The sequence below is a fragment of the Papio anubis genome, chromosome 7 (assembly GCF_008728515.1).
Source record: "Papio anubis isolate 15944 chromosome 7, Panubis1.0, whole genome shotgun sequence".
NCBI lineage: Eukaryota > Metazoa > Chordata > Mammalia > Primates > Cercopithecidae > Papio > Papio anubis.
In genome coordinates this window covers 121,422,073-121,440,248 of record NC_044982.1, presented here as the reverse complement: position 1 = coordinate 121,440,248, position 18,176 = coordinate 121,422,073, and the positions used below count along the sequence as shown (strand labels likewise).

Here is an 18,176-nt window from a genome sequence, read left to right as displayed (position 1 = left end):
CCTTCCCTTCATAAATACTTCAGATCATAATTCTTCGTTTAGAATATGAATGTCTCAGTTTTCCATAATCCCTGTTTATATTTAGCCAGGGTTATAGCTTCATGCATCTGATTTGAAAAGAGAGTCCTTTGCAAAATAGCCACAGCTCCTAAAATTTGAAGTTTAAAAAAAAAGAATAAAGAACTCAACATTGAAAGCTAGAATGTAGGCCAGTCACGGTGGCTCACGCCTGTAATCCCAGCACTATGGGAGGCCGAGGCGAGTGGATCACAAGGTCAGGAGATCGAGACCATCCTGGCTAACACGGTGAAACCCTGTCTCTACTAAAAATACAAAAATTAGCTGGGCGTGGTGGTGGGCACCTGTAGTCCCAGCTACTCAGGAGGCTGAGGCAGGAGAATGGTGTGAACCCGGGAGGCGGAGCTTGCAGTGAGCCAAGCTTGCGCCACTGCACTCTAGCCTGGGCAACAGAGTGAGACTCCGTCTCAAAAAAAAAAAAGAGAGAAAAAAGAAAGCTAGAATGTGATGCCAGTAGCACAACAAATGAAAATGCTAATCTTTAAAAATTCCAACCATATGATTTAATTTTATATTTCTTCTTTCTATTTAAGAGAAAATAATACAAGCTTGAAAAGCAGTAAATATGTAAAGAGAAAATTTGTCAACTGATATTGGAAGATCTGACCTAGGTCATACATAAATCTTACAGACAAGAGCTGCAGGGCAAGCCATAATTTCAGAGAGTAAAGGAGAAAATGAAAGCTATAGCTGGTGTCTTCTCTAAGTTACATAGGTAGATTCATTTTAGTTTTCTGATTGTGCCTCTGAATATAATGTAAAAGGGGCTGGTAGCAAGGTCTGTTTTACCACTTAAGTAAAAAGCTCCTCTACAGAGGGCGAAGCATAAAGTGAGACTTCCAAAATTGCTTTTTATCACCAGAGTCATTGGCTAAATAGTTGAGGCCCCACAAGCAAACTTTTACATTGGCAATTTCCTTTCTAGCATCATTTTTCACAGTCATAAGTCATGTTATAAGAGTTTTCTAATTGCTAACTAGATAGTCCTTGTAAGGAAATATATGATAAATGTTACTGTAATAATACCAAGACCTAACTGGTACTTGTGGCTGCCTTTTATGAAGTCATTCTTCCCCCATTTAAACACATAAGAGTCTGTCTTACATCAGAATGAGACATAACTATCCCCTATTAGTGTGGTTTTAGATCTTGAATCTAACAGCTAATGAAAGAAAAAAATCTATGCCCAGAAAAGGGAAGAGGTTCATTTAGTCTATCAAAATGCTACTAGTTCTAGAAACTGATTAACAAAGTGTGTGACTGGAACAATTATTGTTCTCTCATTGTCCCAAAGTACTAGTTAGACATAGAAAACACTCAATACACGCAAAATGTATAAGCAGAAATGAGGGCTTGGACAAGTTAGTTATAAACAGCATTTCATATGTTGTGAGGTGCAGACAGTACATCAGCCCTAACAATATTATTGTGTTCCTCTGAACTCTGCTCTCACAGCTAAGCATTTCGAAGGCAGACCCAGAATAAAGATAGGCATTCACAAAGCCAACATTTTATATTGAGGACCTTTGCTTCCACTTTTAATGTGCTATAAAACTAGGGGCTTCACTTTTTCATGAACTGTGTGCAAAAGCAGAGGCAATGACTGGAGGTTGACTGTTTGGGTCTGTTTTATGGTTGCTGTGCCTATACAGTAATGTGATCTTGAAAAAGGTAAACAACAAAGAGTTTAGCAGTGAAAAATATGCCTAATATAAATACAGCCGAGTACATGGCAGTTCAGAATTTTAAAAATATGACTGTGGCATTAAATTTTCTGGTGGAATTAACAGAGGAACAGAATACAGCCTTTACGGCAATATATCTGAGACAGAAAAAGGAGATAATTCATCTAACTCTATGGTCTATGTGGCATTCATATAAAGAAAAGCACAGTAGCTTTATTTAATTGAGAAAATGAATCAATTACAATGATGTTACATCATCAAATTCTTGTGAAATAGAAGATATAAGTCACTGCATTGTGTAACTGTTAAAAAGTAATTGAGTATCTTAAGCCTTTTGAATCAATTTCAGGTACTGGTGCTGCTACCTTAATACAAAATTTATGAAGATGATTTCATATAATATGTTGCTATCAAAACTGTATAATAAAACCTGATAACATCTCTCTTTAAAAACCTGGGCAAAACAGTATAGTTATAAGATTATTTTTAAAAAAGACTTTGATATTGCTGTTTTTCTCTTTCTTTTAGTAAAGAGCAAGCATAAATAGTACAATTTTAAGTTGTCTTAGACTAAGCTTTTAACCTGCAAAATAGGGCAAACTAGAGGCTTTCTTTAAGACCTCAGTTCATGAGGAAGTTTCCTCCCCTCAGTTAATCTGATTCACACAACTCATATGTTACTGGGGACAGTGTTTCATAATCCATTTCGAATTCATTTCAAAACCTCTCACTTAGAATGTTTGCTGCATGTTCTCCTCAGAGAATGTTGTCATCCCCCTGACTCTTGGAAATTTGTGAAGCTCATTCTCTTTGATGTCAGAAATGGATTTCTGATTCTTTGTTCATTACGAATAATTCTGCTGTTGAAGTAGATATATCTTACTAGGAATGTAGGGGTAGGGGGAGCATCAGTGTATGCTTGAAAAAAATATATAAAAGGAAACTCCATAGGTATCTCATGTCATAGGAGAGGTTGTCCAGGCTTTTCAGTACTTTTTTAAAGGTGGTGTAGCTTGTTACTGAAATTCTTAACTGCTTCAGGATGGTGGTTACAGCTCCGCCTTCCCTTGTAGTATAAATCTTTACCTGCAGAATCTTGGCTGGAAGTACTCATGGACTGGAGGAACCAGAATAAGCAGTAATTCAGGACAACATTAAGCAGGGACTATCAACATAGACTAAGCCAGTCAACCTGGGACAGAGGTTTCCCAAAGTAGTGATTGGGGAGGAAGTGATGAAAAGCCAGTAAGAGCAATGAGTGGGCACCATGTTCATTTGACAAATACATGGGAGAACACTTTAAAACATTCAGGCAGTAGGAGGAATGGTGTGCTGATCAGCCACATGGATGCAAAAGAAATGCATAAACGTAGCTGCAGCTCTTGAGAAACTCACAGTCTAGGTGAGAGGAACCAACATGTCAAAATGGATAATTTATCAACAATACCATACCAAGTATAAATGTATATAAATCCAGTTGTTTTCAAATAACTCTATGACCATAGGCAGGTGTAATACAGATGCTGGAAGGAAAGGAGCTCTGGAGGAGCCCCAGCACCACCACACCCTGGCCCTGAGGCCTCAGGCCTAGACCCTGTCCTCTGGTAGGCCCAGCTTTCCCACCATAGAATAAAGATGATCATCCCCGCCAACCTCAGGGTGGTTGTGCAGATCAAATGAGTTAGTATATGGGAAAGAATTTTTGTAAACACCTATAAAAACATATAAGGGATTATTACTAGTTTCCGTGTGTTTTACCAGCTGGTTGGAGCTCAGTTATCTCAGAAAACAGTTGACCCATCAGTATTTGGTTCCTGAAAAGTTCTCTGTTAGAAAATGTAGTACCTGGAGTTTCATTTTCATTGAGTTTGTAACTGTAGCCTTTTTTTTTCCTGGATGGGGAGGCATTGAAGTGTTTAGTACTTTAATGACTAAGTGGATGTTTTATTAATTTTTGTGTCACGTTTTAGTAGCTTTCTAAGAAATTCAGTTTATCAGTGTTAAATGTGTGAGCAACCTGCCTTCAGAATGTTGATCAGAAACACACTCTTACTGGACTCTGCTTTTATTCCCTAAAAATCAGTGTAAAACTTGCATGAATTTTATTTTCCCAGAGAGCATTGCTGCCCTGGAAACAGGCAGAAGGAACTTTGGAAAAGGTGGAGTCGTTACCTCACTCCTAAGTTAGGGGCAAATACTTCAACCACATAATTAAAGTTTTCTTCACAAAATAGGGAATTGTGAGCAGACACTGGCAGGAATCCAAAATTCTAATTTCTGACTATGATTTAATTTCAATTTTAAATAAATCGGTTTTTAATTTAAAAAGAGTGAGCTTCATAACATTAGCAATGATTGCAACATTAAGCCCAGTGTTCACAATCTAGCAATATAAAACATTATTTATATCTGAATCGTAAACAGCCTTTTGAAATGGATTATGGTTTTTCTCCCTATTCTAATACAACCTGGAGGGTACTAAAAAGTGTTGTGTGAAATTAACATTCTGCTGACTTTCGCCTATAAATGAGAAGCGAGCTATTAACATTTGTGTATTTTCATTATGTAAATTGTGTTAACACATGCCCACAAATTGCCACCAGCAATGCAATAATTTTCTCTCAGTGATCATAATGTGTCCAAGTGAGTCATTTTGATTATGACATGCTAATTACATATTGCCTTTTTTCAGATTCAGAAAAACCAGGGATCTTTAATGGTAAGCTTTATGAGTTCAGAAAAAAATTCACTTTTCTTTTTCCTGATGGCTGCTTCCTTTGCATGCTTGAATGCCTTGTTTTAAACTTAGCAAATTGCATTTTGAAGAAAATGCAAACCTTTAACTGCCTGTATTAGATTAGGTACCATTAGAAATAATAGAACATCCTGAGCATCAATGTTTTTATAAGAGTTTGCTGTTGTTGATTAATCTTGCTATATTTTATTGCATTAATGATTTTTTCTTTCCACTCCACTGTAAAGATATTGCATAGAGGCTAATACTTTTTCCTCTCTTCTTTTCCATTGCAGCCTCTCCAGCTTCTGCAGTGCATTGTTGATGAGGTGAGGCATCGTCTTATGTGCTTTCACTCCTAAAGTCATTCCTAATGGTGTGGAAAGCTTATATTTTGTTTCCTAATGAAGCACAATGCCCAACATCCTTGGAGCAAGTTGTGTTGTATGGCTCTGAGCTGTGTTACGTGAACTGGCCTTGTCCTGAATCCCACTCTTCTGATTCTGGCCAAGAAACCCTGCAAAACCAGACTGTCCCGCAGGCTGGTCCTCAGGGGTATCAGATGCCCTAAAGACAAAACACAATAATATTAATTGACCCTCTCCCTGGCCAGATGGGGATGGAGCTGGAAATTAAAATGGTATCATTTTTTTCTGCAACAGTTATTTAAAGTCATTCAGTAGGCAAGGGTCAGAGTTGAAGAGCAAGCATAAGCTGGGTGAAATTTGCCTTCCTTGAGTTATTTACCCAAAGCATATCAGAGCGATAAAAAGGCTCAAAAACTCTAGGTCAACAGTTCAGCTTTAATTTCCTAGTTAGGCATTTTTCTCAGAATATACCCCTAACATCTTGTGTATTCTAGTGGCTGGAAACCTGTATTCTCACATTTTAATTGAGCTTACTTCTGATCATCCTGCTCCATTGAGTTCCACTGTTCCTTTGCCTTCATGAGGCTAATCTACCTACCTTTCTCTCTCAACCAACTTTGTCTACTTCTTATTCTGACTTTAAATTCCTTTTCTGTAAATCATCAATCTTATAATACACAAGGCTTTCAAGAAACATTAACATTTTCTTTAAAAAGTGAGCTTTTTTGGGCTTGGGTTTGCCTACTAGCAATGTTTATTTTTTTAAACTTGAATTTTATAATATTTAAAACACTTGTAATTAGAGAGGAAAGGCAATAAATGATTCAGATAGGAAAGTTTGAAAGAAAAAAATCGTAATTCATAATTATTCCTCTCAATTAAACATCTGCATAACCAGTTATGAGATTTGGGAGAAAAAATAAAGATCCTCCTAGGAAACAAACAAACATACACACATATCACAATAATAGTAAGAGTGGGGCTCTAACATCCTTAATGGTTGCATCAGTCAGTCCATATATCCCCTACAAGCCATAAACCATGTTGATGTAAAAATGAAGGCATCGTCGTGAAACAAATGGAGGCTCCATTATCTCAAATATCAGACAGACCTCCTGGATCTAATAGCTCATCAATATCCTCTGTCATCTTATATTCCAAAAGCATACTATCCCCATCAGAATCCTCCCAATTTAACTGGTTTTCCTGAGGTCCTCCTCCAGTTTTGCTTGGGGAAGTGCCTGGGGAAACTTGCCTACCCAGTTTTGTGCACAGTCTCCTGTATTTCCTGGGCTCTCCCGTTGGTCTGCCAGGCCCCTATCAGAACATCCAGGTAAAGACATTCCTTGCCAATACTATATGTGTTTCTGGACAGCTCATTTGAAGGTTTTCTGCATCAAATAGATATTTTCATTCCTTATTTAAAGTAGCAGTTATTGCTATTCAATTTAAAATATCTTGTTTAATTTGGGCAAAATCATGAGACTCTTGAAATTACCGTAGGGAGATGTTCTATTTAAGGGGTGAAGGTTGATGAAGAACAATCATGTGTAACTTAAATGGTATATTTTTCTTCATAGCATTTCTTTCTTAGTCAAGAGAAAAATGTAACTTAGACATCTATTCCTGTGTACTCTAAAACCATCTTCCTTGTGGAAACTTGGGAAATGAACATTGTCTTTACTAAAACCAGGTTGATCTTGGAACTGAGCTGATATTCTGCAATAAAAGTATTAGGAAAGGATTGGCCAGATGACCTGCCTTAGACAAGAGGAATCATAGCATCTCGGAGAGGAAGAATTGGTGGGATCCTGTACTTACTGCGCTTGTCCTGTGTGTCTGTCAGAGTTCTCATTGCTGTGATGCAGTGTTCCTCATAGGGTGGCCCAAGGACTGATTGCATCAGAATTTTTTGTTATAATGCAAATTCCTGGCCCCAGATCACTGAATTAGACTTTCTAGGGGTCGTGCCTAGAATCTACTAGTTTCCCAGGTAACTCTCTGCACATTAAAGTTTGAGAACCACTTCTCAAACTTCTCTAACTGCTTGCCAGGGCTAAGTCTTCCCCTTTAGTTCCCACAGGGCGGTTAGCTAGCTAGCTTCATTTGCATCTGACTTTTAGGCCTTTTATTTGTGAATGAATATGCCCAGTTGGGATTTGAGCCATTTTACTGCTTGGGAGTAGATTTACCCCATTGTGAAATGGGTATCTGATGCTAGTATGTACTATTTCCCGTTGGAGAAAAGTCAGATCAAAAATTACTTCCCCTGAGGGAGCCTAATTCAGACAAGATGGGTATATTTGGCGTCACATACAAAATAGCTGTCACAAAGCCCAGTGTGACATATTATTGTGTGGATTCAGCTTGACCTCCTGTTACGGTCTGGCAAAGAGTGAAGATGTAGTAAAACACCACTAAGGTGGGCAAGAGCCAGTCCTGGAGTGGCCAAAGATGAATGTTAGAGCCAATCTGGGAGTCAGGAGGTGGAATCATGGAACAAAGCCAGGGTTAGCTACCAGATGTCCAAACAGAAGACACCAAAAACTAAACAGGAGTAAGAATCATGACCTTGAAACTCAGACCACAGATCAGGAATTGGGAGGGTAGCCAAGGTAACAGGAGAATTGAACTCCAATCAGAAATCTGGGTGGTCCAAGTAAATTTTGGTGGGTGGTGTTTTTCTGAATTGGCGCTGGCTAGCTGAGGTGTAAGTGACAGCTTAAAGACATCATCTGGTGCCTCAGAGTTGCTTCTCAATAGAACTTTTTACCTTAAGGTCCTTATGTAATCAGGTCCTCCCTATGTCCCTGAATACCTGCGTTGTAAAGTGCTTTGGTTCTTTATAAGTGATGTGTGTCTATGTGTACCTGAAGCCTTAGCCATCTGATATCTTTGGGGAATAAGTCAGCCCCTATTGTCTAGATAACTGAAATTTATGACTGTAAGCTCTGACAGCGATGAGAAATTTGCATTTTTAGAAAGAAATGTTTCTAAAATCTATTTGTTCTTGGCAGCCTGTTGACGGAGTGTGGTGAATATCATTTAACCTTTTCTCAGTGACTTAGTCCCTTGTTCTGAACATGGTACTGAATGTAAACTTTGATGTATTGATGCCCTCCAGGGCTGTAAAATTGTGTGGGGTTTACCTTATTCTTTCACTGAATTTTGCCAGCCATTTTGCCAGAGTGTTTGGCGTTGACATTGATATTCTCGGGCCTCTTGAAGTGTATAGAGCCCTTTGCCCCCAGGCTAACGCGCCTTACATGGCTATACTGCACTGCATAGTACTTTTCCTGTGCCCTCTTGTGATTGCCCCTGTTCTCTATGGGTACTCCTCATTCTTGTCGATGGCTACCTTTTGTCCCAACAACCCCAACCATCTGTCTTCGGGTTTTTTGTTTGTTTGTTTTGTTTTGTTTTGTGTTTGAGATGATGTTTTGCTCTTGTTGCCCTGGCTGGAGTTCTGTGGCACAACCTCCACTCACTGCAACCTCCGCCTTCTGGGTTCAAGTGATTCTCCTGTCCTAACCTCCCGAGTAGCTGGGACTACAGACACACGCCACCACACCTGGCCAATTTTTTGTATTATTAGTAGAGACGGGGTTTCACCATGTTGGCCAGGCTGGTCTCGAACTCCTGACCTCAAATGATCTGCCTGCCTTGGCCTCCCAAAGTCCTGATTTCATATGGTACTTTTTAGTTTTGCTAAGGTCACTATCAGGAGTGCAAAGACCGAAGACAAGCCGGGCACAGTGGCTCACGCCTGTAATCCCAACACTTTGGGAGGCTGAGGCAGGCAGATCATGTGAGGTCAGGAGTTCAAGACGAACCTGGCCAACCTGGCGAAACCCCGTCTCTACTAAAAATACAAAAATTAGCCGGGCAGTGTGGCAGGCACCTGTAATCCCCGCTACTCGGGGGGCTGAGGCAGAAGAATCACTTGAACCCAGGAGGCGGAGGTTGTGGTGAGCCAAGATAACTGCATTCCAGCCTGGGTGACAGAGCAAGACACCCTCTCAAAAAACACAAAAAGGAAAAAAAAAGGAAAAAGGAGAGGAGAGGAATCTCATGTTCATGAAGTGGGGGCTTAATATTGTTACAACGGAAATACTCTCAAAATTGATCTACAGATTCAGTGTAATCGTATTAAAATCCCAGTAGGCTTTTTTGCAGAAATGGATAAACTAATCCTAAAATTCCCATGGAAATGCAAGGGACTCAGAATAGCCAAAACAATCATTGAAAAAAAAAAAAAAAGAAAACAACGTTGCAAGATTTATACTTTCTGATTTCAAAACTTACTACAAAATTACACTGATCAAGATAGTATGGTAGTGGTATAGGATAGACATATGGAATAGAATTCAAAGTCCAGAAATATATATGCATGGTCAATTGTTTTCTGATGAGGATGCCAAGACCATTCTGTAGCAAAAGAATAGTCTTTTCAACAAATGGTGCTGAGACTACTGGATATCCATATGTAATAGAATAAATTTGGACCCCTACCTTGCATCATACACAAAAATTAACTCAAAAAATGGATCAAAGATTTAACTGTAAGAGTAAAAACTATGACACTCTCAAAAGGAAACATAGATGTGAATCTCCATGACCTTAGGTTAGCAATGGTTTCTTAGCTATGACACCAAGAGCATAAGCAAACAAAAACAAAAGGAGGGCCTTATCAAAATTAAAAACTTGTGTGTGTCAGAGGACACTATCAAGACAGTGAAAAGACAACCCACAGAATGGGAAAAAATATTTGCAAATCGTATATCTGATAAAGGCCTGCTATTCGGAATATATAAAGAGCTCCTACAACTCAATGATAAATAAAAAGACAAATAGCCCAATTTAAAAATGGGGAGAGGATTTAAATAGACGTTTCTCTGAAGAAGATAAACAAGTGGTCAATAAGCACATGAAAATATGCTCAACAATTAATTAAGGGAATGCAAATCAAAACCACAATGAGACACTACTTCATGCCCACTAGGATGGCTGTAATAAAAAAAAAAAAAAAGAAAAAAAGAAAAACAGAAAATGACAAGTGGTGACAAGAATGTGGGGAAATTGGAACCCACATAAATTGCTAGTGGGAATGTAAAATGGTTCCATGGTTGCTGTGGAATACAGCTTGACCATTCATCAAAAAGCTAAACATAGAACAATTATATGACTGAGCAGTTCCACCTCTAGGTAAATACTCATTCAAGAGAATGGAAAACATATGTCCGCATAAAAACTTATACATGAACGTTCATAGCAGCATTATTCATAATAGCCCAAATGTAGAAAAGAATCCAGAAGTTCACATTGGACCATAAATAGGAATGAAGTACTGATAAATGCTACAATATGAATGTACCTTGAAAACATGCTAAATGAAAGAAATCAGACACCAAAAGCCACATATTCTATGAAATGTCCACAATAGGGAAGTCCATAGAGACAGGAAGTCAATGAGTTAGTGATTGCCAGGGACTGGAGGGGAGAAGGGAATTGAGAATGACTATCATAGGTACAAGGTTTCTTTTTAGGGTGGTAGAAATATTTTGGAACTGGGTTGTTACTTTAAAAGGGTGAATTTTATTTTTTGTGAATTGTCTCTAAATTTTCAATGTCAAAGAGAAAAATAGAAAGCAGAGTTTCTCTGTGATGGCCTGAGTTTAGTTGCTTGGCTGGATAGGATGGGCTTCAGCAGAAGAAAAGAAAAGACACTCTTAAACCACATTCCATTTCATAGAAGACTACCACAGCTAGAAAAATTTGTATTTTTATTTACTTCAAGAGACATTTATTGAGCTCCTGCTTGGGTCGTGATCTCTACCAGGTGCCGGGATAAATCCCTGTGCTGGATGACTTCATGATCTAGTGGAAGACAAACTCATAAAATAGATTTGATTCATTATGTTAAAAACGATAATAAAGCCATGTAAACAGTGCTGTGCAAGGTTGGAAGATGTGGGAAGATAGCAAAGCATCAGAGAGGAGATGATATTTGAGCTGGGCTTTGGAAATACCTTGATATTCACAAAATGAAAGTGGGGAGAAGATTGTCCCAGCAGAGGGAGGGACACAACCATAGGTGTCTAAGTGTGAGGCAGTTTTGAAGACGAATAGTTGGCCCAAAGAGAAGCTAGAAAAAAATACAGGGAGCATCTCAAATGCTGTACCAAAAAGCGTAGGTGTTGCCCTGTAGCCAAGGGAGATGATTGGAAGGTCTGACATGTTGAGATCTGTATTTTTTTCTAAGACAGTTCTATTGAGATGGGTAGTAGGAGAAATGAGACTGAGGGAGAATCTTAGAAGCTAGCTATTAAATATTGATTGATTGATTGATTGATTGATTGATTGAGATGGAGTCTTGCTCTGTTTGCCCAGGCTAAAGTGTGCAGTGGCACAATCTTGGCTCACTGCAACCTCCGCCTCCTGGGTTCATACAATCCTCCCATCTCAGCCTCCCAAGTAACTCGGATTACAGGTGTACACCACCATGCCCAGCTAATTTTTTTGTGTGTCTTTAGTAGAGATGGTGTTTCACCATGTTGGCCAGGCTGGTCTCAAACTCCTGACCTCAAGTGATCACCCGCCTCAGCCTCCCAAAGTGCTAAGATTACAGGTGTGAGCCACCACACCCGGCCTTTAGAGGCTTTTTAGTGATATTGTTATAAAGGAAGCTCTTCCCTCATTTTTCTCCTCCCTTTCCCAGGCCTCCATTTTCTCATCCCACTTTGTTCAGTGTCACCCTCTTCTAGAACAGAAATGTTAGCTGCCCCTTAGTCACCCTGACTCACATAGGTAGAAGTGTCTAGCCATGTGGTTAACTTCCATCCTCTTCACTGAGCATCCAGGCTGGGCTGGCATCAAACAGTGCCTCCTTCCACCACTGGTCATCTTCACTAGCATTTCTAGAAAGCATCAGGGGAGCCACGTCCAAGTGGAGAGTCCATGTGAGGCCTCTTGTGAGTCCAGGTGTTTGGTAGGGTAGATGACTGTCTCTATTAATAATGATTCTTTTTAGCACCACCATAATGATGTGCATATGCCAGCCAGGCAGATAAGTAAATAGTGGAGGCTCTCTTATGTCTTCATTAAGTTTTATGGTTAGAGTCATAAGAACTTGCAGAAGACATACACTTTTATAAGTGGGATTTTGTAATGATGAGCTGTTGAATTCAGGGGGTTTTGTCAAGAAAGTCTGTTTCCATCTTAAGCAAATCTACTTTAGTCCTTCTCAAACCTAATGGAGAAAGCCAGCATCTCTCCCCCACACTAGGCACAAAGGCCTCTTCCTAGAGCTGTGGCTTGCCACAGTGCTACCTCTCTGTTGGCCCAGAACCCTGGCATTATTACAGTGCTCCTACAAGGGACACTGTGTTTTGAGTATCATATGCATTCCAAATAAACTCTAGGATAAACCACCTGTTCCTGATTGAAGGAGACTGCCCCTATATGGCAACATTTTCTCTCTCTCACCCTCTTCTTATGCTGCTTTCTTTGATCAAGAACAAGAAGAAAGAAATAAGAGACAAAGTAAAGATACACGTAAGTTTTGAATACAGTTGTGCCTTGTGGAATGTGAAAGTTATATTTTTCCCCAGCTTTATTGAGGTACAATTAACAAATAGTGTATGTATTTAAGGTGTACAATGTGATGTTTTGATAAACATATACATTGTGAAAGGATTGCCACAATCAAGCTAATATATCCAACCCCACATACAGTTACTGTGTATGTGTCTGTGTGTGTGTGGTGATAACACTTAACAATCTACTCCTTTGGCAAATTTTAAATATATAATACAGGATTATTAACTAAAATCACCATGCTATATTTATCTTATAAAAGTAAATTTGTACCCTTTGACAAACACCTCCTCATTTCCCCCACCCTCCAAGCCCCTGGTAACCACTCTTCTACTTTGCTACTGTGAGTTCAACTCTTTTAGATTCCACATATTAAGTGAGATCATGCAGTTGTTGTGTTTCTGTGTCTGACTGACTTAGCACGTTCATCTGTCTGAACCTTCAGGTTCATATGCTGTTGCAAATGACAGGATTTCCTTTTTTAAGGCTGAGTAAGATTCCATTTTGGTGTGTGTATCCATACCACATTTTCTTTATTCATCTATTGACTGATCCTTGGGTTGTCTTCATATCTTGATTATTGTGAATAATGCTGCAGTGAACATGGCAGTGCAGATGTCTCTTCAGGATAGTGATTTATTTCCTTTAGATATATACCCAGAAGTTGGATTGCTGAATCATAGTGTAGTTCTATTTTTAGTTTTTTGAGGAACCTCCTGCGTGCCGTTTTTCCATAATGGCTGTACCAATTTACATTCCCATGAACAGTGTATAAGGGTTCCCTTTTCTCCACATCCTCACCATCCCTAGTTACCTTTTGACTTTTTTATAATAGCCATCCTAACAAAATATGAGTTGACATTTCATTGTGGTTTTTATTTGCATAAAAAATAGTATTTCTAAAAGACATTTGCAAATCAGATTGTATCTTCCCATTGGTACAGTAGTTGATTTTCACACATTTCTAAAAGCGCTTGACCCCTTTATGTTGCTCAAAAACCCAACCTATAAAATAGATGAACATGAAGCTATTTTGATTTGGCCAGAGGATGGGAGATTTAGATCTCCACCCCCTTTCCCACACACCTGCATAAGAGAGCTAAGAGTTCCATAGATTATAGTTTGGAAACCACTGATGATAGCCCAAAAGTCATTCTGTAAACCTGTGTTAATCCCAGAGCTAGGTACTGGGAATGGAGAGTGAATAAGATGCTCTTGCCACCATTCAAGAGCCGCTACTCTATTAGGGAGGCAGACAAGTAAACAGTCGTATATGTAGATCACTAAACTGCAGGTAGTGTAAGTGGTATGAGACGATGGCCTGGGCTCTCAGAGGACAGTGACTGTCATTTCAACCACTCACATAAATGGGTATTTACGATGTGGTATTTAACGATGTTTGTAGCCATATAAATTCTATCATTAAAGTGTGGCCAAGGCGCTGGGAAAACAGAGGAGACAACTCAGTGGAGGAGACGGGAGCTACCAGGGAAGCTCTGTAGAAGAGACGAGACTGAAGGATAGCCAATAAGAGTTAGCCTTGGAGAGATCTGAGGCCCCTGCAGGGGGTTCAGTATGGCTGGGGTGTTTGGGCAAGTATTACAAGATGAACCAAGGGCCACATTTTGAAGGATCTTTATACCCCATGCTGAGAGATATTTGTAGGGGAGGGAGGATGGGGAGACTGAAAGAGTTTTAAGCAAGAGATCAACGTAGCCAGATTTGTGTTTTAGAAAAATCACTGTGGCAGAGCTGTGGAAGATGGATTGGAAAGGACATTGGAAGCCGTAGTTCTGATCAGAAATTGGAGGGGTTTAATCAGGACAGCCTTAGTGTGTTTGAAGGGTATTTAGGAGATGGAACTAACTGCATTTGGTAAGTAACTGGTTATAAGGGAGGGTAGGGAGGTAGGTTCAGGGATGAATCACAGGACTTGGGCAGTCAGGTGCATGGTGGTACCCTCCTGAGATGGGGCACACGGAAAGAGGCATGTTCAAGGGATGAGATGATTAGGATTCTGTTCTTGAGAGATCATCGAGCACCTCATTCAAAACCATATTCGTTCCTGCTCCAGATTCAATTATGAATTTAACAACTAGACTCTAAGTTCCTAGACATTTTATTTCTATCTTTCTAGTACCGCATCTAACATCCTGTAGGCTCTTGTAAATATTCATCAAATGACATTTATGCATAAATCTCAACACCTGTTTTTTCAAGACCTCAGAAATATAAATCCAAAAAGTGACAGAGAATATATGATGCCTTAACCTTTTTTTTTTTTTTTTTCTTTTTTTTGAGACAGAGTCTCACTCCGCCACCCAGGCTGGAGTCCAGTGGCGCAGTCTCAGCTCACTGCAAGCTCTGCCTCTGGGGTTCACGCCATTCTCCTGCCTCAGCCTCCCAAGTAGCTGGGACTACAGGCACCTGCCACCATGTCTGGCTAATTTTTTGTATTTTTTTTAGTAGAGACGGGGTTTCACCTTGTTAGCCAGGATGGTCTCGATCTCCTGACCTTGTGATTCGCCCGCCTCGGCCTCCCAAAGTGCTGGGATTACAGGCGTGAGCCACTGCGCCCGGCTACCTTAACCTTTGTGGTCTACACAGTGTTTCCCCATGTCACATTCTTTCCCCACACACTCTATTTTACAGACAAGGAAACTGAGTGACAATCAAAGGATAAGGCTCCTTACATTATACTGTCATTGATTTGAAGAAAGTAAAAAGTGACCACTAAACATTTTGGCATCAAAGGAAGAGATTTTTAATAAAGCAATGAAAGAAGACAACTTCGCACTGCAGACATGCTCAAAGGTCATAGGTATTTTGCAACTCAGTTCAGTTTTGCTGTTCATATGAATGACCCCACATCTTTCAGTTAATTGAATTCTATTCTGCATACTCTGTTTAATTTGGCGTGGAGGAATGTGAATCCTTTTAGAAAGATTTCTATTGAAATACAATAAGTTTGGCCCTTAAATGTGTTATCTTAAAAAAATCATTCATGTAGAATGACTCATTCCTAGGCAGGGTGCCTGAGAAGCCACTGGGCTATGAAAATAGCTGGTGCTGGGGGGTGGGGGATGCTGATGGCAAGAATGATTGCCTAGTAATACCTCCTGGAAATTCAAAAGTGAGGTTAAGCCAGGCGTGGTGGCTCACGCCTGTAATCCTAGCACTTTGGGAGGCCAAGGCAGGCAGATCACTTGAGCTCAGGAGTTCAAGACCAGGGTGGGCAACATGGTGAGACCCCATCTCTACAAAAAAATACAAAAATTAGCCAAGCATGGTGGCATGTGCCTGTAGTCCCAGCTACTTGGGAGGCTGAGGTGGGAGAATCTCTTGAACCTGGGAGGTGGAGGTTCCGGTGAGCCAAGATCATGCTACTGTACTCCAGTCTGGATGACAGAGTGAGACTGTCTCTCAAAAAAAAAGAAAAAAATGGGATTAACCAACTTCAGAGGAACTAATATCCACTCATCTTTTACCTGAGAGACTTTACCATGATTCTGGCTTCTGAAGTTAGCAAGAAGTAAAAGGAATACCATCCCCCTCCTATTCCCAGCATCCCAAGGATGACCTGTTCCTGTCATAGCACATAACTGCAGGTGGTTAAAGGGAGACAGGACCTGCAGACCCACAGTGTCCAACCACAGTGTCTAGCTCTAACCACTCCCACAAACAGGTTTTTGTGATGTGGGATTTCATGGTACGTGCAGCTTGTGTTAGTTAATGACTGAGGCATTAGAAACTCAGTAAGTTAATACAACCATATGCACACAATGGTCCTGTCCTTTCAGCGGTATTGTCAGCTAGACCTGTGTTTCAAATTGTTGGGAATATATTGTTGGGATCCTGAAAACTGATATTCCTCTTTTATGTAAGGCAATCTTTAGAAATCTGATACCTTCTTTGAAAAGTCCAGTGTGTTTAAATTAATTCAGTTTGGCTGGTTTGAAAATTGAAAATAGGTTAGTATTAAGGCCAGGATTCCTTTAGTAATTACTTTTTCTATTGGTAATAACTGTTTCTTTAGAAATGACATTAACATTCTACCAAAACACAGCAGTAATCCAAAAGTTAATGTTCTGTTCATTTATAATTATATTTAATTCATATTTATGAGTTGTCAGAAGGGAGGAGTAAGAAAGAAGTGAGTACAAAATGTTACAGAAGAAACAAGTTATAAGAAAATTTTTTCTTCATAGTCTGAAGGATGTACAAAGTCACTTGAAGTAAAAAAAAATTTTTTTTAAACACACAATTATATAAAATTATATTTTATTAACTTGCTGAAAAAAATCTGTATTTTTATTATTTCCAAGTGGCACTGAGTGAATGCAGCCAATAGACCTCATCCATTTCTTCTTTTTTACTAACCCAAATATTATCATAAACATCCCCATAATTTTGATTTAGTAAGTCAATTAGATTTGTGGGGATTTTTTAACCAGAAAAAATTCTGCATCTTTAGGCAGTCATTGAACAAGTAGCTTTGTGTTCCTTTGAATCGTCCATGAAGCCTGATGTATTATTAATGAATTAATTTCTTGGTGGTGGAGGCCTGTGAATAGCGGTCTGTGAATGGGCAGTTGCCTGGTGGGGCCAGTTTTGGCTGCTGTCATTTAACATGTGTTGCTCTATTGTGAAGTCTTACCCAGCCATAGGACAATGCTCATTTAATCCACCATGATGGGACCTACACACCCTGAGCCCAAGTTGGATGCCAGGGTCAGTTACCCAGCAGCTTGGGCTGGGGGCACTGCTCTGCTTCACTGCCGAGTTGCTGTAATCGTTTTGCCGGCTGTTAATTTTCTCTAAACCAGGGAAAATGTGTATGTGAGCGGTACAAATGTTCTCAAAAGAGATTCCAAACTGGTCGGCTGGGGTGTTGCCTCCATTCCAGAATGGAGGCAGCATTCCAGGGAGTGTAAGCTCCTTCCTTCCTCCTGGAAATGGAAACGTCTGGGCCCACGAGATCCCTGATGTTTTGAGGTCCAGAGTAGCAGATGGCATTATGATTTTCCAAATCCTGATGAACATTCTAACTGAACTTGTTCATTTCACAGTATGTAGTTCTATTTTTTTCATTTCCTCTTCTTCCCTCCCTCCCTCTTTCCCTTTGTTCCCCTCATAGTAACTAATTTTAAACTGGTGTAGTGTCTCCTTAAACCAGCTTTAAATTCCCTTCTGTCTGTCTATTGTATGCACAGTTTCATGTATAATTCTCAGCCTTTGAATTGAAGCTGAAGCAGCCTTTGAATTTGTTTAAAAATGTGTAGACAAATACAGCCAACACTCATACATGCAGCCACTGGTAGTTCTGTTTCCCCCCTTATCTGTAGCTGGCAGTGCAGGTGGCAAATGGTAGTAATTATTTTAACTAACAGTCGAGTGAACATTCAGGAGGACATACAGTATGGTGATGTGGACTTTGGATTTACAGTGAGTTCTCAGAGGCTGACTTGATAGTGTTATGGCTTGCTGGTTTTTCGGGACACGGACCTGCCAGGTTCTTGTACTTCAACAGTGTGTGGATGTGGTTCAGATGTTTCCATCTTAACTCTTTATCTATGAAAAGATCAATTTTTTTTTTTCATTTGGGTACCTATTAAGGGTTTTTTTCTCTCCTAGATTTTTCTCTTTTGTTTTTAATATAGTTTATGATCTGCCTTTTAGACTGCTTTTAATCAGCACTTCTGTAGAACCAGGTGA

General features: G+C 39.7%; 1 protein-coding gene across 14 annotated transcripts in view; it reads left to right on the top strand.

Annotated features, from left to right (window-relative positions):
- The window catches only part of MAP2K5 (mitogen-activated protein kinase kinase 5), a 274,973-nt gene that overhangs the window by 198,119 nt on the left and 58,678 nt on the right, over positions 1 to 18,176 (top strand). For 9 of the 14 annotated variants that reach the window (XM_021941785.2, XM_021941786.2, XM_021941788.2 and 6 more), the window contains 2 exons: positions 4,456 to 4,482; positions 4,794 to 4,826. The exons of 1 other annotated variant lie outside the window; for it this stretch is intronic. In XM_021941785.2, the coding sequence (XP_021797477.1) occupies positions 4,456 to 4,482; positions 4,794 to 4,826 (60 nt within the window). The remainder of the gene's footprint in view (positions 1 to 4,455; positions 4,483 to 4,793; positions 4,827 to 18,176) is intronic. 4 more of the 14 variants (XM_021941781.2, XM_021941778.1, XM_021941789.1 and 1 more) reach the window with 1 other exon arrangement.